This window comes from Ambystoma mexicanum, chromosome 7p, assembly GCF_040938575.1.
Source record: "Ambystoma mexicanum isolate Mex_15411 chromosome 7p, UKY_AmexF1_1, whole genome shotgun sequence".
In the NCBI taxonomy this organism is placed as follows: Eukaryota; Metazoa; Chordata; class Amphibia; order Caudata; family Ambystomatidae; genus Ambystoma; species Ambystoma mexicanum.
This window is the reverse complement of record NC_090939.1, coordinates 448702339-448729683: the sequence shown is the minus strand read 5'-3', so window position 1 is coordinate 448729683 and position 27345 is coordinate 448702339. Positions and strand designations below refer to the sequence as shown.

General features: G+C 46.9%; 1 protein-coding gene across 1 annotated transcript in view; it reads right to left on the bottom strand.

The window, feature by feature from the left end:
* SFT2D2 (SFT2 domain containing 2) overlaps window positions 1-27193 on the bottom strand; it is a 289529-nt gene extending 262336 nt beyond the window's left edge. Inside the window, exon 1 of the mRNA XM_069636462.1 lies at window positions 26949-27193. Within this exon, the coding sequence (XP_069492563.1) occupies window positions 26949-27017 (69 nt within the window). The 5' untranslated portion in view covers window positions 27018-27193. The remainder of the gene's footprint in view (window positions 1-26948) is intronic.
* Between the last annotated feature and the right edge of the window lie 152 nt (window positions 27194-27345).

Here is a 27345-nt window from a genome sequence, read left to right as displayed (position 1 = left end):
GAGAGACGCGTGCAGAGCAAAGGACACGTTAGGGCAATCAGATCTCCGGATGGGACATTATTGACGGAAGATTCGGATATCTTCGAGGCATTCGCCCCCTATTACAAAAATCTTTATACCGCACCCACTGGGAATCCATCAGTTGAACCCTCCCGATGCCTTGACCACATCGAGATTCCGATACTCCCGCAGCACCAATCAGACCTCCTGAATGCTGACATCACCGACACCGAGGTGCAAGATGCACTGGCACAACTCCAACCCGGGAAAACTCCGGGCCCCAATGGGTTCCCAACAGAAACGTGGAAATGCCTTGGTAGCATGCTTCCCACCCAAATGCACCGCATGTTTCTACGCAGCAGGGAACTAGGAGCACTTCCCCCAGACCTTAGGAAGGCATGCATAGTGGTCATACATAAGCCTGGGAAACCCCCGGAGGAATGTGCCTCCTATTGCCCGATATCCTTGATCAATGGCGAAGCGAAGGTTCTCGCCAAAACACTCGCCAACAGACTACAGCAAGTGATTGAGACCCTAATCCACCCGGACCAATGTGGTTTTATGCTCAATAAGTCAACTCGGATGAACTTACGCAGGGTCCAACTGGCGCTGTCCAGGGCAAAGGAAATACCAGCCCCACTCACCCTCCTGGCGGTGGACTTCAAAAAGGCGTTTGACTCTGTTGGGTGGGATGCCTTGTGGGAGATCATGGCCAGGATGAACTTGGGGCAGACATTTATATCCTGGGTAAGACTGTTATATGCATCCCTGGAGGCCACGGTGAGGGTGAACGGCATGTCCTCCAAACCATTCCCCCTGGGTCGGGGCACGAGACAGGGATGCCCGCTGTCTCCACTCCTCTTCCTCCTGGCCATCGAGCCACTAGCGATTGAGCTTAGAGCTAACACCAATTGGACCGGTTTCGTCTAGCCGGGAGGGGGAGAAGACCGCCTTTCGCTCTATGCGGATGACCTGCTCATATACCTCAGTAACCCCAGTATCTAGTGCCCGGTGGTCTCCCTCATACTCAGGGAATACCAGTACTTTGCAGTCCAAAACCATTTTCTTCCCGATTCAGGGTGGCGAGTCTGCGATCCCGGTGACCTGCCCATATCACGTCTTTATCAGGGAATTCAAATACCTGTGTATACGGCTCGACCCGACGCTCCATGGGTTCCCCCGACTTAATATACAACCAGTAATAGAGCGGTTCAACAGAGACACCCCCCATTGGCAATCTCTCCCCCTGTCGCTAATGGGCCGGGCCGCACTATTCAAAATGATGACCCTTCCCAGACTGTTGTATGTCCTCCAGAACGCCCCATTCCCCATCCTTGTCGATGAGTCCTTCGCACTCATCGACAAGAATCTGCGCACACTGCTATGGGGAGGGAAACAATCCAGGATTGCCCTTGACACGCTCCAGAGATCGGTGTGGGAGGGAGGCATCGGGTTACCTTGCATACGCACCTATTACTTGGCCACACAGAAAGGAGTAGTGAATGATTGGATGCACGCAGACCCCACACTGCCACACATCCGTATAGAGCTGGAGACCATGTCCCCACAAACACTGCTCCAAATCCTCGACGCCACCCACGACCAACTCCCGGTGCTGCCCAAAATGACCCACCACTTCCGGCGAGCTTGGCGGGCCGCAGACAAACTAATCGGCTGGGGAGGCGAGCCAACACTGTCGCAACCCATATGGCACAATGCGCTCTTCCCGGAACTGGTAAAAATGGGCTCCTTCGGACACTGGCTGACCAAAGGAATACACACATTAGCACAAGTAATACAATAGGGCCGCCTCCTGAGCTTTGAGACCATGCGCGAACAATTCGACCTGGCACCCATGGACCGGTTTCGGCATGCCAACTGTCCCACGCAATCCGCGCCCAATTCCCCGACACGACGGTCCTACTCCCTTGCTCTCCCATCGAGACCAATATTCTCCCGCAGTACATCTCTTCTAGGGTCACTTCCACTCTCTATCAGGCCCTTAGCTCATTCGGGGCTCCACAACTCGACGGGCTAAAGGCAAAGTGGGAAAGGGATCTGGGCCCCCTGGAACCTGAAGATTGGGTAGAGGCGTTAATGTCCCCCAGAGAAATTGGGATAGAATCCAAGCTTAGACTAATACAGTTGAGGATCCTACATCGTTCATATCACTCACGCACTGCAATGGCCAGATGGGGTGGAATAGCGGACGAGACATGTGCTCGATGCAAAACCGAACCCGCCACTTTCTACCATATGATATGGGACTGTCAGGCGATACAGGCCTTCTGGGTGGGATGTGTCAACACAATCTCAGCCGCTCTGGTGACACCAATTCCCAGGGACCCCAAGATGGTACTATTGGGCATTGGGGGGGGGGGGGAGTAGACCTGTCCAAATATGAGAAAACGTTTTTGGCATCCGCGTTGGGGGCGGGCAAAAGACTTATAGCGGGCAATTGGGGATCGGCCGAACCACTGAGCCTGAACCGATGGAGTAATGAGCTGGACAGATGCGCAACCTTAGAGCGCCGGATCTATAATGCAAGGGGCTGCCCCCGCAAATTCGAAAAAATATGGGGTAAATGGCTAGATGCTCAATAAGCTCGGCGGGTGGGGACACACCGATAGTGCTGCTTGCCTGGTTTGCCTGCCTGGTCCTATTGTTGTCTTTTGGTCCTCGGCCCCACGGGCCCTGTTGATATGGACGATTGCCTTCAACATGTATACTGCTGATTCATGTCTTATTCTCATACGTCTCTTAATGTTTTGTTGTTTAAATTCAATAGACAGTTATAAAACATTTTTTAAAAAGAGTGTTGCCCTCTGGTGAGGGCTGTGAGGCAGGCATGTTATCATAAGTAAGGAAACAGACACAAAAGGTACAAGTTTCAACACCTTTATTAGATTTTGACTGGGGTCGAAGACTTCCTAGCTGGCCCCAATTCTATCATGGGAGTAGTCTCGACCATCAAAATAAAATAAAATGGTCCAAGTCAGTCAGTTAAACAAAGAATAAAGTCAGTTTCCGAAACCTATACTTGCCCTCATGTTTCGCAAAATAACTAAGTGTGGTAAAATGTATAAAAATCAAGAGTGTATAAACGAATTTCAGAATGGCAATGAAAGGGGCTCATCACTACCTTCCCCAAGTTCAGTTCACTGGGGTTCTTACAAAGTTCCTTCAAGGTGGATAGTATGCACAGTTCAAAGATTTCCCATAAATCTGTTAGGCTTCCCTCGCCTATTTCAATGCCAGTTAACGATGCATCACTTTTCTTCAATGGATTATTTTGTGCTTCCCTCGCCCGGCTTCACAACTTGCAAACAAACCGATATTCATAAAGTTCCTGCTTGGTTATTTTCACAGGCTGCTCTTGCCTGTCTTCAAACACTTCAACACGGCTGAAACCCTTTTCAGCCAAACACTGCCCGCTTCACGGAGCTCGGGAGAACTCCCTTCTCCAATCTTTGTACTTCTCGTTCACTATGTTCACCTGTCAGAGACCTTCGCAACTGCACAGTATTCTCGCCCATATGCGTGACCACTCTGACAATAGGGTTGCTTTCTTAACATTACTGCACGTTTCGCAGAACGGGCCCTCTGCCACTCGGTTCCTTATTTCACAAAAGCATATAGTTCATTAAGACACGCCCACGGTGACTCCGTTCCTCGTTTTACTAACAGTTCACCTTCACATTAGCCTTTTCGGGATCTCTGCATGCTCCCTTTCTCTCGTGCCCTTTGCTTCAATGGCTTTCAATATGTTTCACTTTCATTATTCACTGTTGTGTTATCTTTCAAAAACCGTTTCACAACGTGCCTTCTCACACAGCATCACTCCGCCATTTTGTTTCTCATCGGCTCACTCGCCGACTAAATACATTCAAGCTTTCAGTTCAAAGTATTTTAGCATCCAACGTGTAGCCACACGCGCAACACTGTAGCTTTCACAATCGCATGTATAACAAACCAGGTTCTCTTTTGAAATCACCGGCTGCGATTGCTTTCGCAGGTCCTATTTTCAGCTCGTCGAGGTCACGGTCTTGCACAACTGCCCTTCAGACACTGCCGGGCTGCCTCACTGTCACAGAGAGAAAACAGTTTGCTGGGGCATGGAGGAAAGGGATTAGTCGGCCCCTTGACTCCCTTCTCTGAACTCTACAGGCTTCTTGGTGACACAGCTCCCTTGCCACGCTTTCTCCTACCTCAACTCGCAGCCTGTTAGCGTCTCAGCGTCCCGTTCTCTGTGGCCTGGTTCTCGGCAGCTCTCACTCAGCTGTTCCTCTGTCTCGTCATCCAGCTTGCCTTCCTTCTTCGCCCCTGCCTCGCTCTCCCGTGTCTTTCTGTGCTCCAACTTTTATAGGTTGGGTTGGAAAACTGTCCAATGAGTTTGTGTGCGATCGTGTGACCGAGTGCCTGACCTTACTAGTGGGACAAGGCCAGTAAATGTAACTAGTGGTAATCTTCTTAGTCTCAGTAGTTGGGCTGAAGGAGGGGAGTTAAGGGAGTAGTATCCCACGAAGGTAGAGGGAATATGGGGTAACCAAGTGTCAGGAAATGGGGGAATACCATGTCACACCTTCTGGTGTCACCTCCCCACTCCCCAATGTCCCCCTACCCAGGTGATCCTCCCACGCTAGTCCACCCCCAGGGTCAGGATCCAATAGCGATGGCCCTTCCCTGGCCACCTGAAAAAGGGATTCCTGGGGACTTAGTCATGAACACCTTCAGGTTTTTCACAGAGCCCACGAAATGTAGGAGACAGCTGGGTCAGCTGCCACTCGGGCCATCTGGTCCAACAGCCCCTACCAGATGGCCAGTATGGCCCAGGCAGGCCCGCCCCTGCCAGATGCCTGGGTGGCCACAAGGCCACTCCTGCTGCTGTTTGGGTCTGGGGTTTAAGCGTCCTGCTCCACTCCCCAGGACCAGGGCATAAACCACCCTCAGTGAACCAATGCCCAGCCTCTCTTCCCTGCCTCCCACAGGCTGGATCCTGCCATTCTGCCTGCCAGCTGGACAAAGGCCATCTGGTCTACTAGGTTGTGCAGTGTGCATCCAGGGTCGGAGGGAGGTTCAGCAGCAGAACGGACAGAGGCCATTTTGTGCTGCTCCAGTGATTTCTTTTACCATGGCTTGGTTCAGAGGATAGATAACCTTCAATAGACTACAGCAAGGTAGCTGCTATGCTACTTACAAAACAGTGACCCAGAATATCAGGTTGTCTATGAATGATTTAGCACTGGGTTCCCTACGAACATGCAATGCAATACGGGCAAGAGAGTTGGCCTCTTCTGTCCACACTAGAGTCCCGAGGCGAGCGGCTCTACGCACCGGCTCAGAGACCAGCTATCCTACGCCAGCCGAGGCTCCACAGAACTGCGGTATCATTATGGTTTAGGGGGAATTCTGACTTAGAGGCGTTCAGTCATAATCCCACAGATTGCAGCTTCGCCCCATTGGCTCCTCAGCCAAGCACAGGCACCAAATGTCTGCTTGTACTGAGCAGGATTATTATTGCAACAAAACATCATCAGTAGGGTAAAACTAACCTGTCTCATTACGGACTAAACCCAGTTCACGGTCACTATTAGTGGGTGAACAATCAAACGCTTGGTGAATTCTGCTTCACAATGATAGGAAGAGCCGACATCGAAGGATAAAAAAGCAACGTCGCTATGAACGCTTGGCCTTCACAAGCAAGTTATCCATGTGGTAACTTTTTTTTTACTCCTCCTGCTTGAAATCCGAAATGTCAGAAGGATTGGGAGGCCCCCCTTTGCCGGTATGTATTCATACTGAAATTCGAGATCAAGCAAACTTGGAGACAGAAGTGAGAACCCCAGGGGTTCTCCTCACCAGGTAAGTGAAAAAACAATAGGAGCAGTGGTATTTCATTGTCGGCCTGAGGGCCTCCCACTTATTCTACAACTCGTGGCTCTTCACAGTAGCTGACTAGAGTCAAGCTCACCAGGGTCCTCTTACCACGCCGATTCTGCTACTTCCCTTGGCAGTGGTTCTGCTACATAGCAGGAAGGGACATTGGGAATCTTTCATCCATTCATGCGAGTCACTAATTAGATAACAAGGCATTTGCCTACTTAAGAGAGCCAGTTACACCCGCCATTTACCTGAGGTTAATTGAATTTCTTCACTTTGATAGTCAGATCGCTGGGCAGAAACCACATAGCATAAACACCCACCACGGGCCTTTGCAATGCTTTGTTCTAGTTAAAAAAATAAAAAACAGATTCCGCAGGTCCGCAAGAAAGTCAGCTGCTAGGCGTCGGCATAGGCAGAATGCTGTTGCGAACCCCCGGGAGGGGGAACGGGAAGAGGCGACCACCACAGCTGGAGTGATCAACAGGAAGGGCCCACAGAGGGTTTTGGGGGGCTGAGGGGAGAAGAGGAGAGTGAGTCTCCAGTTCAGCTGTGGCACACACACCCAGCCCCACTTCGCACCGCAGCCCGTCCGACCCAGCCCTTATCCCGAAGTTACAGGTCAGACTAGCCAACTTCCGTTACCTACATTGTTCCAACATGCCAGAGGCTGTTCACCTTGGAGCCCTGCTGCGGATATGGGTGTAGCACAGCGCGAGATTTGCACCATCTCCCCCAAATTTTCAAGGACCAGTGAGAGCTCACTGGACGCCGCCATAACCGCAATGCTTTCCACGGCTCGGGAGTCACTCTCAGGGCAAACCCATTCCAGGGTGCTCTTCCCTTCACAAAGAATAGAGAACTCGCCAGGGGGCTCCCGGCAGTTTATCCTGGTTCTGAACCAGATTCCCTTTCGATCAGCTGCGGGCAATGTAGCCCAATGCCTGTCACTTCCAAACGGCACTCGCCCATCTCTTAGGATCGACTGACCCATGCTCAACTGCTGTTGAGATCGAACGCTTCTCCACTTCGGCCATCAAAGTTCTCGTTTGAAGATTTGGTAGTAGCACTAAGATCTGCACCTGCGGCGGCCCTTCTACTCGTCATGGCTCAGCGGCGGCCGGGTATGGACCAGACACTCCAGCACCATCCATTTTCAGGGCTACTTGATTCAGCATTTGAGTTGTTACACACTCTTTATTGGATTCTGACTTCCATAGCCACGTCCTGCTGTGTATATCAACCAACACCTTTTCTGGGCTATGATGAGCGCTGGCATCGGGTGCCATAACACAGCATTCGGTTCATCCCACAGCAAGAGTTCTACCAAAATGATCCACTGGGCAGTGCACTCACATTCCATGCCCGACTCCACACCAGTGAGCTGATCTTCTTACCCATTTAAAAGTTTGAGAATAGGTTGTGGGGAGCGTGGCCTGGAGGCAGACGGAGCAAATGTGATCTCGGAAGGCTCTGTCCTCATCCCTGAAACTCCTGTGAAATCCTACCCCCAAACAAGTGAAGAGTCTCTGCAGTGGTGTGAGACCGTCAGGAAGATATCAGGTGCCCGCTGTTGCGAGATTGCCTGGATTGGAGGTGGAGGACCGCAAAAATCGGTGGCACGCAGGAGGAACAGCCACTTTCTTCAGCACAATAGCCAAGGAATACAGGAGGCGGTGAAGACCACGTATGAGTTGTGGAGTCCTAGGATAAGAAGGCAGCCCGGCTGGTGGCAATTTCATTCCCCGGGTGTGAAAGGCAAACCTCGCCAAGGACTGTCTCTTCTGGTGCAGCCCAGGGCCGCACGTTAAGAGGAGTACAGCACAGATGGTGGGCACAGCAGTCACCAGCCGTTCCTACGCAGAAATCAGAGAACATGGGTGGCACGAGCCACAATAGCTGCGCAGGGCCTCGAAGCACTGATAAGAGCGACTCACCGGGAAGGGTCCTGGGGTTCTGTCCCATGGTGCTTGGGAGGCATATTGGAAGATGTCTCTGTGTTAGAAACGGTACCTCAGGTGTGCTGTTGAGCAGCAAAGAAGATGGTGGCTTGAGCGTGAGCACCGGCCCCGCGAAACATCCTTGTTATATCCTGCTGGGAGCTAAACAGGGATTGTTGAACCAGCCACTAAGGCAGCGCAGGCGACCAGGCAGCTGCATTCGCATTGATCCATAGCCTCTGTGGGCCACTCCTACTGGGGACGGGTCTGGTGGGGGCCTGTCAGGAGGGAGGCATTTGCCTGCAGCACCGCGGCTGGGCGCTCGTCTATGCCTCATAGCCCGATCAAAGAACAGGAGGGCCGGAAGGAGGTGGGACCTTCTCACAGGCAGCGGCCTGAAGCGGGTGGTGTTCTGCTGTACAGTGGCTGGGAGCTGGATCCGGATTCCCGGTGACCCCCCGCCACCTCCCTCACGCCCACTTCTCCTGTCCCGCGCTCTGTGTCTGGGACCGGCGGAGGCGGTGATCTGTGACGGCGGGTGAACAGGCCCGTCTGGGTCTACAGAGGCAGCGTTGATCCGCAGAGCGGGCTGCCAGATGGACGGGGGCCTGCCCTGCCACCGGGCGGGCTCTGTCTTACTGTACCTGCCTCTTGGTTTGTGGGGTAGCTGAGGAGGATAAGAGAGGAGAAAGGGAGACACAGCCGACACCCATGACAGGTACTTATCCTGTGTTTAGCCCCTAGGCACCAGCAGCCACACCTGAAGTGGAACCAGGCAAAACACAGTGGTATAGCAAAAGAGACATTAAAGAGGGCAGCCTGGGTGCACGCTGGATTGCCACCTGGACACTCTGACCTGAGGGGCCACATACAATAGCCTGGGGGGTCCTTCGCAGTGTGCATCTGCGTGCATGCCTGGCTGCGCCTGCCCTGTGGTGTGAGGTGTAATAAGTGATAGCGAGAGCGGGCGACAGCAACGGTGCACAGCGGCGACGGGTATTAACCCTGTGTCGAGATCACTATCCTCATAGACTCAGTCTGGGCTTGCTTACTGGGGGGGTTCCCCAGATCGCAGAAACTTAAGCATGTCAATAAACTGAAGTACTTAGCATATGTGCTCGCAAAAAGGAGGATTGGCATGGGATGGAAGCCTTGTCATAGGCCACGGGTGGAGATGTGGTGGAAAGAGATGCAGAAGTGGGCAGAGGCGGAGACCATGGTATGGCAGGAAGCAAGTAATATAGGGGGCAGAAGAAGAGGTGGGAACCCTGATGGCATGGAAATCGCTGGTAGCGGAACTGTTTGGAACAATACAAACTCTGACGGAATCCACTGGAAATGAGACCCCACCACGCGGTGCGGATACAGAGTGAGAGGAACATTAGGCTCATAGGGGAGGGTGGGATAAGGGGAGCAGTGCCCAATATTGTGTAATGAACAATGTGAAATTGTATTGCTATTTGCACTGCGTGTTTGGTTGGTATTTGCTTTGTTTAATTGAATATGTAATAAAAATAGTTTAAAAAATAAAAATAAAAAACCCTGGGTCGAGACCTGGGGCACCAACAGTGTCACCAGAAGGGATTTCAGGGCGTGTGACCAGTGGGACTGTAACAGGGGCAATAAATAAAGCAACCCAGGCGGCACGCAGGGCTGACAACCAGACACTCTGACCTGTTGACCCACACTCCAGTGGGGGCCTGTGCAGTGTGCTCTTACGCGCAACAATCCTACATGTAGGATCTCCTCAGAAGTGCAAAGGGCGAGTCTGAAGATTGTGTCACAGTGGAGGTCAAGATGGCGAAGGGCACGGGGAAGAAAAGAGGCCCCATGGACTCGTACACCAACACTCAAGACGACGACCCGAACACCCACCGAAAAGATACCCAGGAAGATCAATTACTATCAGCAATGCAGGCGGGATTCCTCTCCGTTAATAGCAAGCTGGATGATGTGGTGGTTGATGTGGTGGTAACCATTAGTTCATCGAAATCTAAATTGGAAAAGGAGGGCGGCCGCATGATCGTGCCAGAGCTAGCCTAGAGTCGGATATGAAGGTCTGTGAAAAGTACGATGATCTGGAGTCCCACTCACTGCGTAATAACGTACGCATAGTGGGGTTCCCATAGGTGACATGCAAGGGGCCAATGGAACCCTTTGTGGAACATTTACTCACAACATTGTTTGAGGCCGAGGTATTCTACTCACATTTTCTGGTAGAACAGGCTCATCATACACTCGCCCCTAACCCGAAACCTGGGCCCCCTCCCGCGCACTATCATAGCGAAAGTGCTCCATTATAGAGACAGAGACCGCATTCTACAATTACCCAGAGAACAAGGCACTCTTCGATTCAAAGACGCTACGATCCATACATACCCCGACTTTGCGGCAGGGATCCAGATTCAGGTGAGATCATTTGATCCAGTCAAGAAACTGCTGAGAATGCGCCAAGTTCCTTATGCTCTCATATTGCCAGCCAAACTGCGGATACATCATGGGGGCGGGCTGGGCACACTTCTTCGACAACCCGTCTGACGCAGTTATACATGGAAGCATCAATCCCGCTGACAACACAGAGTGCAGGAACATCCTCAAACTGGATCCCGGGCCGGAGGCGGCACAGGGAGGGGGGAGGTGATTGACGTGGAACACAAACATCTGTGGGCAACAGAAATGAACTGTACTATAAGCACCCAGAACAGATAATGGGGTGGTGACCTGGGCACGGTGGCGCCGCCATCTTCAGAGCGCCATGGTTGTTCACAATGCACACCGGGAAGTTACCAAAGTTTTGACTGGGTTACATCATCAAGTTGAGTGAAGATGGTGAGGGTGGGGGATGAGGCAAGATTTGAGAGTGGGCAGGCGGGAGGGGGGATTGTTTGAGGGGCACGAAGCAGTGTTGATAAGTTTTGAAAACAAGCAGACATGGCAACTGACTATTATTAGAGAGATTACTGATACAAGCACAGATGGTGTGATACAGATATATACGGATACAATTTATGGGTGAGAGGATTACTCTTTTAACATGGAATGTCGGGGGGCTAAATAATCCCATTAAGGCAAGGAAAGTACTTGCATACCTAAATCGCCATGGTCTTAAAATAGTAATGTTACAGGAAACCCATGCACAGGGGACACTACATAAGGGATTTGCACCTGGCTGGGGAGATATGCGGGGTTATACTGATTATTCATCACAGACAAGTGGTATGTAGTATTGTGGGGGAGGGTGGCGGGTGGCCGTAGCAAATGTTGTGCTGGTCAATACATACGACCTGAACATTGCCGACCCTGACTTTTATGGATGTATGGCGGAGATCCTGTTTGGGGGGCTGCCACCCCGAATATGCGGGGGGTGATTTAAATACAATCCTAGACTGTGTGCTGGATTGCTCGAGAGATTCTCAGCGGGACCTGGCTAGAGCAGGGCGCATGGTACACCTTGATGTATGGAGAGATCGCAATACAGGGGTGCGGGAATAAACGTATTATTCGTCAGTAAATGATGCTCAGCCAAGGATAGACCGGGCTGCATGCTAACCACACAGGAGAAGATCAATCTGGAATGTCAGTGTTACTATGAGGTCCTGTACGGCAATATAGATACATGCACAGACGATGACCTAGCTCAATACTTAGGAACCGTCCCTCTCTGAGAACTGCCCGTGCCTCGTCTGAGAGGTCCAATCAACCAGTAACACTGGGGGAAATCACGGACGCATCTGGGAAAGCCCCAGGCCCCGACTGCATAGGCATAGAGCTGTATAAGGAAATGCGGCATTTGTTGGCACCTAAATCATTATTGGTCTGGGAAGAATCCCTACTAAATGGCCATGTGCCGCCCACGCTATCAGAGGCAGTCATCACGGTTCTATTAAAACTGAACAGACCCGCATCAGAAATGGCCTCGTACAGGGCGTTGTCTCTGATGAATGCCGACACTAAGGTCGTCGCTAAAATTCTAGCCACCCGCTTACTTCCATACATGTCGTCCCTGGTTCACCCAGACCAATCTGGATTTAGTCCGAAGCGGTCTATCGCATTTAATTTACGCAGACAATTCTGGATTTATCTGGGAGATAACACAGAGCTTATGGCGGTGGTGGTCTCGCTGGATGCAGAGCAGGCCTTCGATTCCGTAGAATAACCTTCTCCGGGTACCGTATAAACGAGGCCAAGTCAGAACTGTTTCCGCTGACCGATGCCACCCCCATTCCAACATGTCTATCAGGATTCAGATGGGTCCCGGGTCGGTTCACGTATCTAGGTATAGTGATTTCACGTTCGCACCGGACGCCGTTTGTTGACAACCACAAGGTCTATTTGGAAGCCCTGGTGGTAAAGCTACAACTATGGACAAAGATTCCACTGTCCCTGTACGGTAGGCTCTCACTACTCAAATGGTGGTGGTCACCAAACTGTTGTATTACTTTAGCAATATCCCTATTTGGCCCCTGGGCAAAGGTTTTTGAATAGACTAGTCTTTGGTAACTGTTGGTGGGGGGCATGCCTCGACTGAAATGGGCCGCGTTGGCAGAGACATATGATCAGGGGGGGCCTTGCAGCACCAGACTTTGAATTATATTACATTGTAGCGCAGGCGCAATATGCTGGCTATTGGTATACTGTGGACCGAGGTCCGATACACCAGGATCTGGAGTCCCACAGTGCTGCTCCGTCAAACCTGAAGTCAATAATCCTAGGGGGCCGGCACGAAGACTTCTGCTTGTTCGACCCAGTGCGCTTAACAATGAACGCATGGTTCCGATTGCTTAATAGATTGGATGTGTCTTCCTCGTACAGCGTGCTGCTCCCTTAGGGAACTGCCCAGGGCTTCCCCCGATTTATGACAACATTAAGAACATGTGGGACCCGGGGGAGGAGAGGACGTTGGGCGACTTGTTCCCAAATGGGTTATTTGTCTCATTTGGGGACTTCAGGCCAAACTGGGGAGAAACCTGATCAGATCCTTGCAATATCTTAGGATGCGAGCGGCAGCACGTCGCAGATGGCCTTCGTTCCCACACGAGCCTGAGGTGTGTGCACCAGTGGAAATGATCATGGGCGTTGGGAACCCCATAAGGCTTATCTCTAGACTATACAGAGCGTGCCAGTCCAGCCAAAAGTCAGCCATAAGGGTAAAGGAGAAATGGGAGAAAGAGCTGAACGCTGAAATAAAGGATGACCAATGGGCACAGTAGTATTGCCCGACGAAAGGTCTCCTTCAATGTAAAGTTTCGGCTAATCCAATGTAAGATATTGAATCGACTGCACTACAACCCTGCCCGTGTCTCGAAGTTTACACCGAATGCGAATGCGAGTGTCGAATACATGAAGTGCGGCAAAGAGGATGCTGATTCATTCCATATGTACTGGGATTACCCCTTGATTGCCCAGTTTTGGCAGGCCGCAGGTATATTACACGAAATTATTCAAATATCCCCATTGCTATCGCCCCGTAATTATCTCCTGGGAGACATCAGAAAGGTCAATGTGAAATTTGCAGGCTATTTAACTTGGGTTGCATGATTGCTAAAAAATGCATCCTGAAATAACTCCCGGCGCCCTGGAGTGGCTCCAATAGCTGACCTACACTAACGAAAGGGAGGAGGAGGGTTACACAACTAGAGTCTTAACCGGCTTTCGACCGTTAGGCATTTGGGGACCTCTCCGAGGCTACCTCTCACGAACTCATGAGGAAATGAGGACAACTGCATACATCAGTCACACAAAATGAACATTTAGCAATAACCGAAATGTTAGCCACTGTCATGCGTTGGTATCGCACCTCAGTGCTAATAATTAACCAATCTTCTGCATCTCTATGTACATAAATGGTCAAGAATGTAACATGTCTGCTATTGTGTTAAATAAAGGTTTATAAAAAGAAACGTACCTCACGGATCAGAGGGCCCACAGGGCACCCCTCACACATGCGCTAAAGGGACTCGAACCCGGTTTGTTTATTTTGCTGGGGAACACACTCCCCTTTCCTACTGCACAGATTGTGCAGCCTGGAGGACCAGCATTTGGCATGCGAACACCCAAAGGCCCACCTGTGATTGGATGAAAGACTGGGTGTATGTACTGCGCAATAATCACCATGGTTAAGGGTCAACACCACCAGCAAAAACTTTAACAATGTATGGGACCCAAAGGAGGACGACCCAAATCTGTGCCAAATCCTGCAGGCAATACTATAATGGAGACAGGGGCAGGCAGTGAACTCTCCATGGAGAACCCGATGGCGGCTATACAGGACGCCAGGTCCTCCTTGGAAACTAAGGTACAGACAGCAGGCATGGAAGTGTCCCTGGTCAGAGCAGACCTCAGGAAGGTTAACAAGAGGGTGGCGGAAGTAGAAAATAGAGTGGGAGAGGCGGAAGACTATTGAAGTGCTACCGGCCATAGTGGATGCACTGGGCGCAACGACTCGATCCCTCGAGATCCGCGCAGAGGACTCTGAAGACCTTTCCTGACAAAGTAATATACAAATTCTTGGGGTGGATATTGCAGGGAAAGACTCAGCATGGAGCTGCTCCGAGAGAAGTTGTTTGTGGATACCTTGAAGATAAAGGTGCCATCTAAATGGTTCTCGAACGACAGAGCCCAGAGGTCCCAAGAGAAGGCCAGCGGTAGGAGCACTCCCTTAATTTCATTAATTTCAGAGACAGGGATGCTACCCTGCAAGATGCCAGACGGCATTCAGAATACCAAATGGGCACATCTAAGATTATGACCTTCCTAGACTTCACTAGGTTCTATGATGCTGAATAAAGAAAGCTGAGACACAAAGGATATACATATATGATGTGTTTTCCAGCTAACCTGAAGATGGTGCGGATTCAGGATCCACAAGATGTCTGGGACTGGTTGGAGTCCACTCAAAGGAATGGGAGGTCAGACAGTAACAGAACGAGCAGAGGGCCGCGACAAACAGGATCAGACAAAGTAACTATGGAGTCACCCAGCCCCTCCAGCTGATCGATTGTGGGTGGAAGCAGATGCTGCTCTTGTTGGAGGTGGCGATTGTGGATGAAACGGATGGCAGCTGAGCGATAAGGCTTTTTGAGACTTTACAAGACAGTGTGTTAAAAAACAAGGTGGGGATGGTCTGTCCTGTTGTCATTACAGTCTCGAAGTGACCGACTCGGAGGAAAGGCATTGTGAAGGGCGAGGGAGGTATGTGATCGAAATACCAGCGATTATTGACACAACCAGCCGGGCAAGGGTGCAGTGACTCATGGAGGGAAGGGTGGTGATATGTTTGAGGCAGGTGATCTCTGGACACTGGGCAGTGGTTAGCGTAGCCTCAGGTTCCCCGATATAGTTATTCTTGTTGGTTCGAGTTGGGCGGCAGATACACTGTGTTTTAGGTAGTATGGGTTGGGCCACACCTGGGAAGCAACAAGGACCACTAACACCAGCAGGGAAAAGTTGGAGGGGGGCACATAACCTCAAATCCCTGCCTTGATTGAAGCATGGGTGTCTACACGACAAGATGGACAAATGTTGTTTTCCTTCCCTGGGGGCTATATCAGTGGTTTTTCCGTTGATCTTCCCCTAAGAAAGTCAAAATTATGCAGCCATCAAAAAGCTGTTCCTGCGCTTGGAGTGCTTTCTAGGCGGGCTGGCCCACAAGTACAGGGCCTGCCCCCTTATAGCCACATGGACATCGAAATGGCCCGTGGTAAGGGCTGGATGCACCCTCTGACAGAGTGGTCTCTGTTTCCTTGCAGGGGGCAGGTAGGAGTGGCTGCTTCCTGATCAGTCCCCCTAGAGGAGCAGTGAGGATCCCCGAGGTACCAGGGATGGGCATGATGTGTGCTTTAGTGGCCACACCAACCCCAGAGTCCGTTTTTATGTTTAGGCAGAGGAGTGCAGATTGTGGGCGGTGGGGAATTCACGTCTGGATCCTTAGGGGAAGGGGAATGGCAATATGCACTTTGATGCAGGCACTGTCCAATTATGCCATATGCCACTGTAACTGCACAAGCGCACATTGAATCGTTTTGGCATTAGATTGCACTGTGACTTGGGGGAACTGGGGTGGGGGGTAGGCGTTTGTCAAATGTTGTGTTCTGGTTTTGACGTGTTTACTTTGTTTTTGTTTAGGTGGACTTAATGTTCAATCAGAATAGTTTACTGAACTCATGCAAGTGCATTTATTTCCGTGTTTTCCCTAAACAGATAGCCTGTCACATCAGCCTTCCAGTCGCTGCCCTTTCGACTACCTTTAGGATGTACATTGAGTTGTTTTGTTAGCCATGTGATCTGTGGCGCAAAGAGTCACCTATGCAAGCATTGTAAATAACAGATGCACACATTGTCTTTAGCTGCTGTGTAGGGGTGCTTGCAACAGAATGTTTTTTATATTGCTTGACTGTTGCCATGTCGACTGCCTCTTGACATTGTGCTTGGCTGGATAACGCCTGGTGCGCTATTTTCACAAGCTGGTGAACTCTTTACTGGAAATAGGAACAGTATCCAGTCATTTTTTGTGACAGGAATTCTGCCTAAGCGCTTTACTACAACAGAATTCTGCCAAATAAAACTCGTATTATAAAGGAGGACAGGGGAATTAGTGTAGGGAACGGGGACCGAGGGGTGATGGGTGGGGGAGAAAGGGGGTAGTTCTGGGACACCCCAACATTTAAAAAAAAAGAATTCCAGTGAAGTACAGTACTTTGGCAGAATTCCTGTCGAAAAAATAACATAGAACCATAAGAACTCTATCAAGATTGTTCAAGCCGGCATTCGTTGAAAGACTCCTCAAAAATGCAACTGGAGATCCGAACGACCCCCATTAACCTATCACAACTATAACAACCAGATAAACTCCTAGAAAGCCATGGATACAGCCAAACCCTGGAACACGTAGAGTCCAACAACATCCTAGATCATGGACAAATAGGGATCGACGGGAGGAACAGATTCAGCACTTCTAGCATCACCTTGGCCTTCATGCTTTTAGATATATCACAGTAGCTTTTGACCTCGTCAATCATGGATCCTTAATCATGAGACTGGAAGAAGTTGGACTATACAAGACTACAGCGGATGACGTATTTCTTCATAGACAGGACAGAAATAACCTAGCTTCCTACTTTCAGATCCAAATCAAAGAAAACCTGTGGAGTCCTGCAAGAATCAAGCCCATCACCACTCTTGAGGCTCATAAAAAAGCACAGACTTACCTGCTGGAACTATGCAGACAACACAAAAGTCCTCTTCAAAAAGACAAGCATCTAGGAGACCAACACCACCCTTAACCAAGAGCATTACACAGGTGAGCACATGGATAACCAAAAACTTAAAAAGCAGAAATTATATCACTTTACCCAGTGCAGCACAACTATATTGGTCTAGGGCAGGGGCATGCAAACTTTGGCTCTCCAGATATTTTGGACTACAACTCCCATCAACCCTAGCCAGCATAGCCAGTGTTGAAGGATCATCAGAGTTGAAATGAAGAAACATCTGTAGAGAGAAAAGTTGCATACCCCTAGTCTTGTCCAATTACCTCAAACATAATCAAGAATCTTGGGATCCTTGTGAACAATGGACTTGCTTGAACCACAAATCAATGCACTAATAACGAAATGCTTCTGTCATCGTTGTGCAGGCAGACACATTCTGTCATTCGGACCATTGGCTTCATATTAAAGGTTTTATAAAGAATCAACTACGCCAACCGCTTATAACTCAGAAAGGCGATCTAACTGCAGGGTTCGAAATTGCTGGGGCCTATTTAGCTATGGATTCTACCCTACGAGAGTCTAGTTAGCGTAAAAACAACATTTACCAGGAGATACGTTTGTCCCCTCCAGATCAAATAGTGGCTTTCAAACATCCGTGTCACACATTAACTTTGAATGTTTGATAATGTACATAAAAGAAGAATCTGGACAAATTTAAACAGAATGAATCATACATAATGGGCAAAAGTAAAAGTGTGCATCTTATGTGGAAGTTACATTTGCAGTGCACTGTGTACTCGCTCCTTGTTACCCAGCGGTAGCTCCTACCTACTTTGGGAATGTCTGACACCCAGATCCCCCGCTCATCGAATCCTTATTTAGAACCCTGTACCTAACAATGAAATTCAACACATATACAACAGTGAGGCTATAGGTCAGAATCGAAAAGGATTGAAAACACAAACAGCATCAACAAATGTCCACTGGCTGGCAGTTAAAAAAAGAAACCACTTGAAGGGACTCTGCATTGCCCACAGAGCTCTGGAGCTGAATTCATCTGAAAAAAGGTCCCCAAACACCAACCAAAAAGGATGTTAAGATTCCGCAACAATGTACCAATAGAGACCAGGTGCTACACTGGAGAGGCAGAGGATGGATTTTCCCCAACATAGTGGCCAATTTAGACTAGAACATTAAAGACCTGCCTTTTCAATGTCCAATCAACTAGGAAAATGTAGAAGCCCATTGGCATTTTACGCTAACAGAGTACATAACAGAGCAAGCAGTTGGGAATTTACCAATTTTCATGGCAATCCCATACGGACCTCCCCCCACCACCAATATGCAACTCACACGACACAGATGTTCGCTCTGGCTGCCTCGCGGTATACCAACCCTATCTCTGTCCTAGTTCAAACAGGTATACTGCACAAGTCCTGACTGGCGCATGAGGAATCCGCAAAATGCATGCAAATAAACAGAACGCGTTCCCCTATGTCTCCCTGCAGCCTTGCCTACCCTACCCACTGACCACTCAAATTACGAGCTCAAACTCGACATATGCAAACCAACTAAGCTACCCACAGATGTCTTAATAGCCCTTTTGCCGGAGGGCAAACAGAACACTACACACATACAAAAGACTGACATGCCATAGCCCCCCAAATCAATGCGTCCCTAACAATGTGGACATACAAGCTCTATGTTTGAACACAAACGCATAAATGCTTGAAACATACACGACCAACAAACTCACACGCTTATAGAGCTCAGGGTACTTCGGTCAGCACGCTTCATTCAACACAAGAGAAAAGCAATATTGCATGTTCCCTCATCTCAACTACCCAAATACACCCACTCTCTTTCCGAGCACCAGAGCGCCTGGACCACGCAAACGGCAACGGTGTGCAATATAAACCCCCAATGACATAACATGATATGTGCACCTGGCCTTTAATAGCGTAATAACTGTCCCTACTAGAACTAGTCAGCATTATACATGTAAATGTAATACGTTAATAACGTGGGGCTCTGAACTGGTGGTACTCTTTTTTTTTTTTTTTTTATTGATATAGTTGAAATATACAACTTTTCAATATAAATGAATTAGGGTATAAAAACTTTTTTTTTTTTTTAAAAAGGAAGGGATAAAAGAAAAGAAATAAGCATAGACAAACAAAACCAAGCATAAATTATATATGACAAGTATATGTGCATATCTTTTTAGCGAGGGGTCACACCTTCTGGAGACACTATTTTTTTGTTTAATACTATGTTAATCATATTGTTATTCTGGTTGAATTTGTTCAATCTTCAGTTCTTTTAGAAAGGCCATTGCCCCGATTGACACAGCTGTTGATATCCCAGAGTATATGGTTCTCCATAGTACGTCAGATGTAGTGACCCCAAATGGTTCAGTGAGATGTTTAAAATATTTGACGCGGGAATGTAGAAGGAATTCACATTCGGTAAGTAGATGTCTCAATGTTTCAGTGATTTCTTGTTGTTGACAAAATCTGCAGAACGCTTGCTCTTTATTGATGAGATTGCGACGGGCCAACACCTGTCTCGTTGGCCATAAATTGAGTCTTAGCCGTAGTAGCTCATTCCGATATTTGCTAGATGGAGATTTAATTAGGTAGCGTTCTGGATACGAGTGCTTCTTTTGTGTGAAGGTTGTCGGATCATAATCACGATACTTGGTGCATTTGTCTCTGGTGCTATTCCAATCCATTCCAAATAATCTTGTTTTGATGTGATCTGGATTTTGAAGTAAACTAGATAGAGAGACATCAATCAACGCCAACGTATCAATGACTAAGTTTCGCCATTTTTTTATGAAGCTATCTTTTGAGCCAAAGATATAGATAGACAGTATTCCCAAGACCGTTGTATCTTTCCATGCCAATAAGCATTTCCGGAATAACGCTATTATTAGCCATATGTATCTAAAGTGTAAGGAAATGAGTCCCAATTCATGTCTAATGAGGGCTAATGGTGTTGATGATGGCAGCTGGAGAACACTGCGCCAGTACTTTGATTCTAAGGAATTCCAAAATTTGTCAGACATGACCGGTCTTGATTCTGATGAATATAACAAAATTGGTGAGACTTTTTGATTGTAGAATGATAGGACCGGGGCCAGAGTGAACTTTCCGTATTTCCTTAGAATTATTTTCGATTGCTGAATAAAAGTAATCACCTTATCATGTTGTTGTTGTTTGTATGTCATGGCTTGATCTTTTGAGAATATTTGGGCACCCAGATAGGTGTAGTGGCTTACTATTTTGAGATTTTCTCCCTCAATATTCCAATTGAGCGTTGTTCTAGATGATTTGCGATTACCGTTGAAGATCATCACCTTAGTTTTCTCACGATTGATGCTTAGATGGTTGTTATTAGTATAATTGATGATTGCATCGAGAGACTTTTGAAGCCCCTTCGGTGTTTTGGACATAATCACCAAATCATCCGCATACATCAGGAAAGGAATGGCATTGTTCTTCAATTTTGGAGGATCAATGAAGATGTTTTCAAAGGACTGGCCAACATCAGACATAAAAAAATTAAAAAGGGCTGATGCTAGGGTGCAGCCTTGTCTTACTCCACGAAATGTTTTGATTGATTGAGATAGTTTTCCCTCATGTGTGAGACGAATTTGTATTGAGTTATTTGTATGCAAGTCTTCTATAAGGTGTATAATATAACTTGGACATCTTGATCGAGTTAGTTTTTGAATTAAGAGCTCGCGTGACACAGAATCAAACGCGGCTCGTAGATCTATATAGATGAAATATAGTGGTTGTTTGATTGCTTTATGATGCTCAATAATGGCTGTTAGCGTGAGCAGGTTAATGGAAGTTCCCATACCGGCTACAAATCCGGTTTGGAAGGGATCTCTAGCATCTGCTTCAAGTGTCCATTTGTTAAAGTCTCTTAAGATGAATTTTGAAAACAACTTACCAGAAGCATCTAATAGTGAGATGGGCCTATAGTTCTTTGGAAGTGAACGGTCTCCTTTTTTGAAAATTGGTATAATGATGGCCTTTTTCCATGAGGCTGGAATAGTGGCATTGTTGATGATTTGATTGAAGATTAACGTCAGTACCTTGGCCCATTGTGTTGGTGCTTGTTTGAACATGAAGTTGCTCATACCATCCGGCCCTGGTGCACGTGAATTTGAGAGCCTTTTTATATAGAGTAATACATCCTCTTCTTCAATTTGGAGCCCAGTATAGTTGTAATTCTGTCTGGCGACATTACTTGGTTGACACAGTTCTTTCTGGTACATGTTGGTAAAATGATTGATCCATTGATTTTTGCTTACTCCGTTTATTTGAGCTGCTTTTTGTGTTGAATTTAAGGCACCATTGAGCAGAGCCCACATTTGACCAGTGTTTTTATTCATACTATTATGCAACATGGATTCGCCATCTTTGTGGTACATGAGAGAGCGATGTCCTTTCAGCCAGTTAGTATACTGACAATTGAGTGATTTTACCTTTTGATATTTATCGACACAGTTAGAACGTAAAATTGCCTTTCTATTTTTCCTTAAGGTAGTTTTTTTTTGTTGTACTATCAAGTCGCTTTGATGCTTGGGTTTTGCAAAGTCAAGTTTGCGATTCTTATAGACAACTTCAAATAGATGAAGATGTGCTGTGTAATCACTATGTATGTTTGCTTCAATTGTTGTGCAGTATTCGTCCAAGGTCTTCCTATTCCAAACCAATCTTGAACGGGCATTGTTAGTTGACACTGTATGTTCGAATCTTTGGTTGGCATTTGGCACATTCATTTTGACATTCCATTTTAAGTTCAGGACATTGTGATCACTGCTGGTTTGTGGCAGAATTTGAAAAGTAAGCGCATTATGGAAGGTGAGTGAATCCACAAAGACATAGACAATTATGGAGGAAGCAGTTCCTCTAGACCAGGTAGTTTTAGGGACTAAGTCGCCAGATATTGAACCATTGCACATGATCAGATTCCGATTTTTCATTAGGGTCTTCAATCTTAGACAAATGAGGTTGTATTTCAAGTTGTGATTAGGTAAAAGCTGCAAATTTAAATCTCCAGCTACAATAATTGAAGTGATGTCAGATGCGTCTGAGATCAAATTCAAAAGGAGTTCTAGCTCCAAAAAGAAATTGTCATCCCCAATGCCTTTCGGATTCCGATAGATGTTGAGTAAAGCAAAAACAGTACCTCTCATATTCAATCTGACCAGTTGCAGGTAAGGATTTGGGGAGGCCCAATCACTTAGGCTCCAGTTCTTATGGTTCTTGGTGATTATCATCAGCCCTGAGGACGGTCTTCCAGATTGCCTTGAGATAGCTGGATTTAATATTACAGTATGTTCCTCCCATGTAGGTCTTTTGGTTAGCCATGTTTCTTGCAGCAATATAATGTCATGGGGTAATAAGTCATCTGCACTGTGGCGTAATAGATGGCTATGGCCACACGTATTCCAGCTAATTAGAGATATTGTACTTGGTTCATTTCTTTGTTATAATTTTTCTTCTTCATCATAGATCGAAGCTTGATGGATTTTAGCTGGTTTTGAGTTGGTGATTTCGGTAGTATGGATGCAATTTTCCTGGTCATATTGTTCCATGTAGTTATTTTTGGATTCTAGGGTTATGTTCCCTCTTTCGTCTAAACACGTGGGATCTCTGGCTAACACAAATCCCAAGGCAAATAGATCCATTCGGGCTTGCCATAAAGCATTTCTTGTCAGATTTGAAGGAAGCCAAAGTCTCACCATAGATTGATCGTGATCTTTGAGAAATTCGACTTGAGCAATATCAATTGAGGTTATGTCATGAAGCGCATCGATATCTTCACATATTGCTAGAATGCTTGATCGATTGAGTACATAGTCCGGGTATGGAGCCGGTCGACATTTGAGGATCAGTCTATGATGATTGTTCCATTTTTGTTTATTTATTGCCTTTGATCCAATACCACCCCTGGCACTATTCTCTTTCTGAATAGCCGGTTCCTGTCTTTTTCCAAATTCTTGCTGTTTGGTTACTATAAGATCTCGATCCACTTCTGTAGTAGATTTAATAGATGGAAGTAGTTGCTTGATATTCAAGTTAAAGTAACTTTCAATTGCTTTCGCTATTTGCGTGTCTATATTGGCTTCTTTTGGATGCTGTTTCTGACATATTTGAAGATGTTGTCTTTCACGGTTGCCTTGGAGATGATGACTATTGAACTTTTTAGTTATCTCCTGTTGAGTAAAAGACTCTTGCGAATGAGGATGGTTTCTTTCCTCATTTGATGTATCACGCTTTAAGTTGGCATTTTGGGTAGTGCTTGGTAACAACTGCTGCACCGCTTGGTGATACAAGGCAAGTTGAGACTGCTGAGTTGTTCGGACTTGTCGAATTGCTTGCGTGGCTTGAACTTGTTGTAGAGATTGAGACTTCACATTAGTTCCTTGAGTAGCTTGATCTTGTTGTAAAGATTGGGAATTTACATCAAGAGAACTTATAATGGGTGTTGGCACGGTTAGCCGATTATTTTTTGGCTGAAGTGTGCTTTTCATTGATTGTTGCAGCTCAAGGTAGTTCTTTATCGAATTCTCAATCTGAGATTTAATATCAGCCAGTATAGAACAATTCTCTCCATCATGATTGACACTGTTCAATGCATCTCGTTTAGAGCAGCTACCCAAAAATGGGTCACCAACCATCTGTGTTGTCGACATTGGGTTGCATGGGGTCAACGCCTGGGTGATGCTTACTTGTTTAGTTATTAGGGATTGAGCTTGAGCATCTTGAGTTGGAAGTTGAGCCGTCACTGGATCGATTTGCACATCTTTTTTCATTGTTTCATTGGACACTTCATTGTCTTCTATAGTGGTAATCAGTTGATTCAACGGTAGATAGTCTTTGACAATATTGTCAGAGATTTCAGATGGTAGCCCAATACTTTTACTTTTGGAATTTTTGGCGGGCTTGTTAGTTGGTATCCTTGAGTTGACTTTCATTTTCGGAATGAGCCGTTTAATGAGGTGTTTAATATTGACCCTTGAACGTATTGCCAGTCGCTCCTGATTTTTAGTTTTTTTGCAATTTAAACCACAGTCTTTGGTTTTATCTTTAATTGAGTTTGTATTTTGAAATAAATTGTACATTGCTATGTTAGGAATCTCTGACGATTTCTTATCTTTTATGGCAGCAGTTGACTTACCATGGTTCGATTGCGTATACGCAATGGAGGGTGCGTCATCCCTTTGCTGGACAGGTATGCATACAGCATCCTGAATCTGGTCTTGCGATTGTTCTATCGCATTTTCAATAATCATGACAGATTTGTGTAAAGAATCTTGGAGAAGAACTTCTTTAATCACATGATTAATTTCCGGTAATTTGGAATAAGCCTTTTCTTTGGACGCAGCAGTCAAAATAGGTTTATTTGGACTCCTAGGCACAATGGCTGGATTAGTTGTTAAATTGTGCATCCATGTAACTAGTTGATCCAATTGCTTGGCTTGTGTTACTAGTTTGGAGTCCAGAGATTCAAAGAGCTTCGTTAATGTGACTATTGTCATATGCATTGAGTTAAGGGTAATTTCCAACATATTGTATTGGGATAGTGGTTCCTGTATTGATCTTGCACATGGAGACTTTTTATTGTTAAAATGGGGAGACACTTTCCCTTCATTTGCTAATCCAGCTAAGGACATGTGTACCGTGTTTTCTGAATTGTCATATAAGCTTGGTGATTTGTACAGACTGTTATTCTGGTCCGAAAACATAGATGACGAAGCTATGGCTGACAGTTCATCCAAAAGTAAGCTCGACCCTTCTTCTCTCTCTTCTAGGTCGATAGCAACCAACTTGGTTGAAATAACATTTTGTTCGTTATACTGGTAATCAGGATTCAAGCACGACCCTTGTTCACCATGCTGTGACTCCTTGTTCTTTGGTACTAATAGGGTGATCTTTTGTCTCTCATCTTTTAGACCCTCGGAGACTTTGTCAAGCTCTAAGTTATTAGGTGAGTTAGATGTTTTTTGTTTTCCATTGTCAGACTGAGCCTGATCTTCAATTAGAATAACTGGCACATCTAGTTGCCTTGGTTTTAAACATGCATCAAGTGACCCAGTTTTGCTAACTTTATATTTCTCGAGTTTATGTTGAGAACTGTGGACACTTGATAAATTGATCGTAATGTGTTCTGTCTCTGTTGATATTTGTTCCACAGCCGTTCTAAGTTGTGTGTCCGTTATGGAGGTGTCGTGAGTGACAGGGATGTTCTCCTTATTAAATTTCGCCAATGTGCAGAAGTCGCGGATATCTCCTTCGCAGGATTTCTTATTGGCAGTGTCCAAGGATTGATTGCGCACCTTTCTCTTCAAAATATTGACTTTCGTGATGTTTTTAGGTGTAGATTTCAAAGTCAGAGACGTACTTGATGTTTTCAAGTTTGTGGACATTTTGGATCGCAAAAAATATCCACCGGTTTGCATCCAGCAGCCACACTCTTCAAGCACTTAGTATCAAATGGTATCAAATGGTTATGACACCAATGCCTTATTTTGAAGCTGTTTATTTATAGTTTTTTTTTTAAAATTTATTTTTCCTCGTGTCGTCGCACGATCATTCCCAGATGCAGCCCCCACGTACACGAGTCACAGCCGTTCAAAGGGTCTTGCCCCGCAGTCACGGCAGGATCTCGAGATGGAGGATTGATGAGTTTACGTTGTGAATTGAGGCCGTTCAAAGGGCAACGCCCCGCAGTCGCGGCCGCAATTTCACTGAGGTTAGTAAGGAGCGCTAGGGCATGTGATTAGGATTATAGTGCTGGATATGCACACGAGCCACGGAGAAGATTGTGCTCCACACTAAGTTTCTTACGAGCTTAGTTAAGTCTTACCTGCAATGTATTGCAGACTACGAGCTCAGTCTCTCCACGTCCCACCGCTCCCCAAGCAACACGAACAACACACTTGCCGCACTCCGCGACGCTCCGCGTGTGTCCGGTGGTTTTGTAGTAAAGTCCGCCTCCAGGCAAATGGACAGAGTAAAGAGACTGGTCGCTGCAGCTCCTCTGACCAACAAACTACACTGGTGGTACTCTTTCAATCTGACAGGAGTAGTTGGTTCTACGGTATATAGAGATCGTCTAACAGGAAATAGGCCTCTGCACATCAATCCGGAACGGATCATTAAAGATGAGAAAACGGATGTATCAAGATATAAAAACAAAAAAATTCCGCATGGTTCTATGACTAAGTTGCAGTCATCTTTTGGGTGATGCACATAACTAACGTAAACACGGTAAAATACATTAATAATGTGAACATAATTCGTGCTTTATAAGTAGCTCGAATTAAAAAAAATGCACCATCCCGCGTTGAGCGATTTCTTTTTTTGCATGCATTTAATTCTGCCGGTCTACATCCCCGACCTGTAGAGCAAGGGCAGCCATACTTTTCTTATGCAGAGACCCCTCGTGAATACACATATTGTTGTGCCCCTCCCTCCCCAAATACCAGAGTTGCTAATATTTTCTATTAAAAGCATTCGCCATACTCCTTTTTTAACGAGCCTTATCCCACCCCAACCAGGATATCCCCCACCGCATAGTTCGAAGACCACTGATGCAGAGCCCTATATAACTTTGCATCTCATGCACACATGCAGGTGCACCGACTTCTTCACAAATGGGCAAAAACAAACGACACTGCTTCATGGGTGGGCATCATCATAAAGGAGAGCACTCACTATATACCACCGATCTTGGGACGAATTAAACTGTGGAATTCTCTGATACTGTCTGTGCCTTGCCTAGACTGATAAGACTTTCACAACAAACAGAACAGCACGCATGCGCAGTGAGTGACGGGGCTCGCGCAAACTTCCTAACTCAGTGGAAGATGTTGGACTTGTGGGTATCTTACATCGGATAGACCACCTCGGTCCTCCTGCTCTTGGTCCTGGCCGCTCAGCACTGACTTCAGCTTGTCCATCGCGCCCCGCTGATCCTTGGAATGACTGACCAATGGCGCACGGATTTTCGGTTCGTCCAAGCACACAGCAACAGGCGGGTTAACCTCGCCCCGCCCGCTCTGCAGGGGGACTTTGGCACTCCAACGTCACCGGGGACTGGGAGTTGCTGCTGGACTCCAAGTTTTGACATAGAAGAGGGACACGCGTGCCCGATTTCGTATTAAACGTACACGTTTTTGCAGCCAGCTGGAAAATCTCATTCCCCACGTGTAACTGACTGCCCTAGGAACAACACAGTAAACTAGTAGAATGACCTACATTGGAATTGTATATTACTCTGCTATCCTT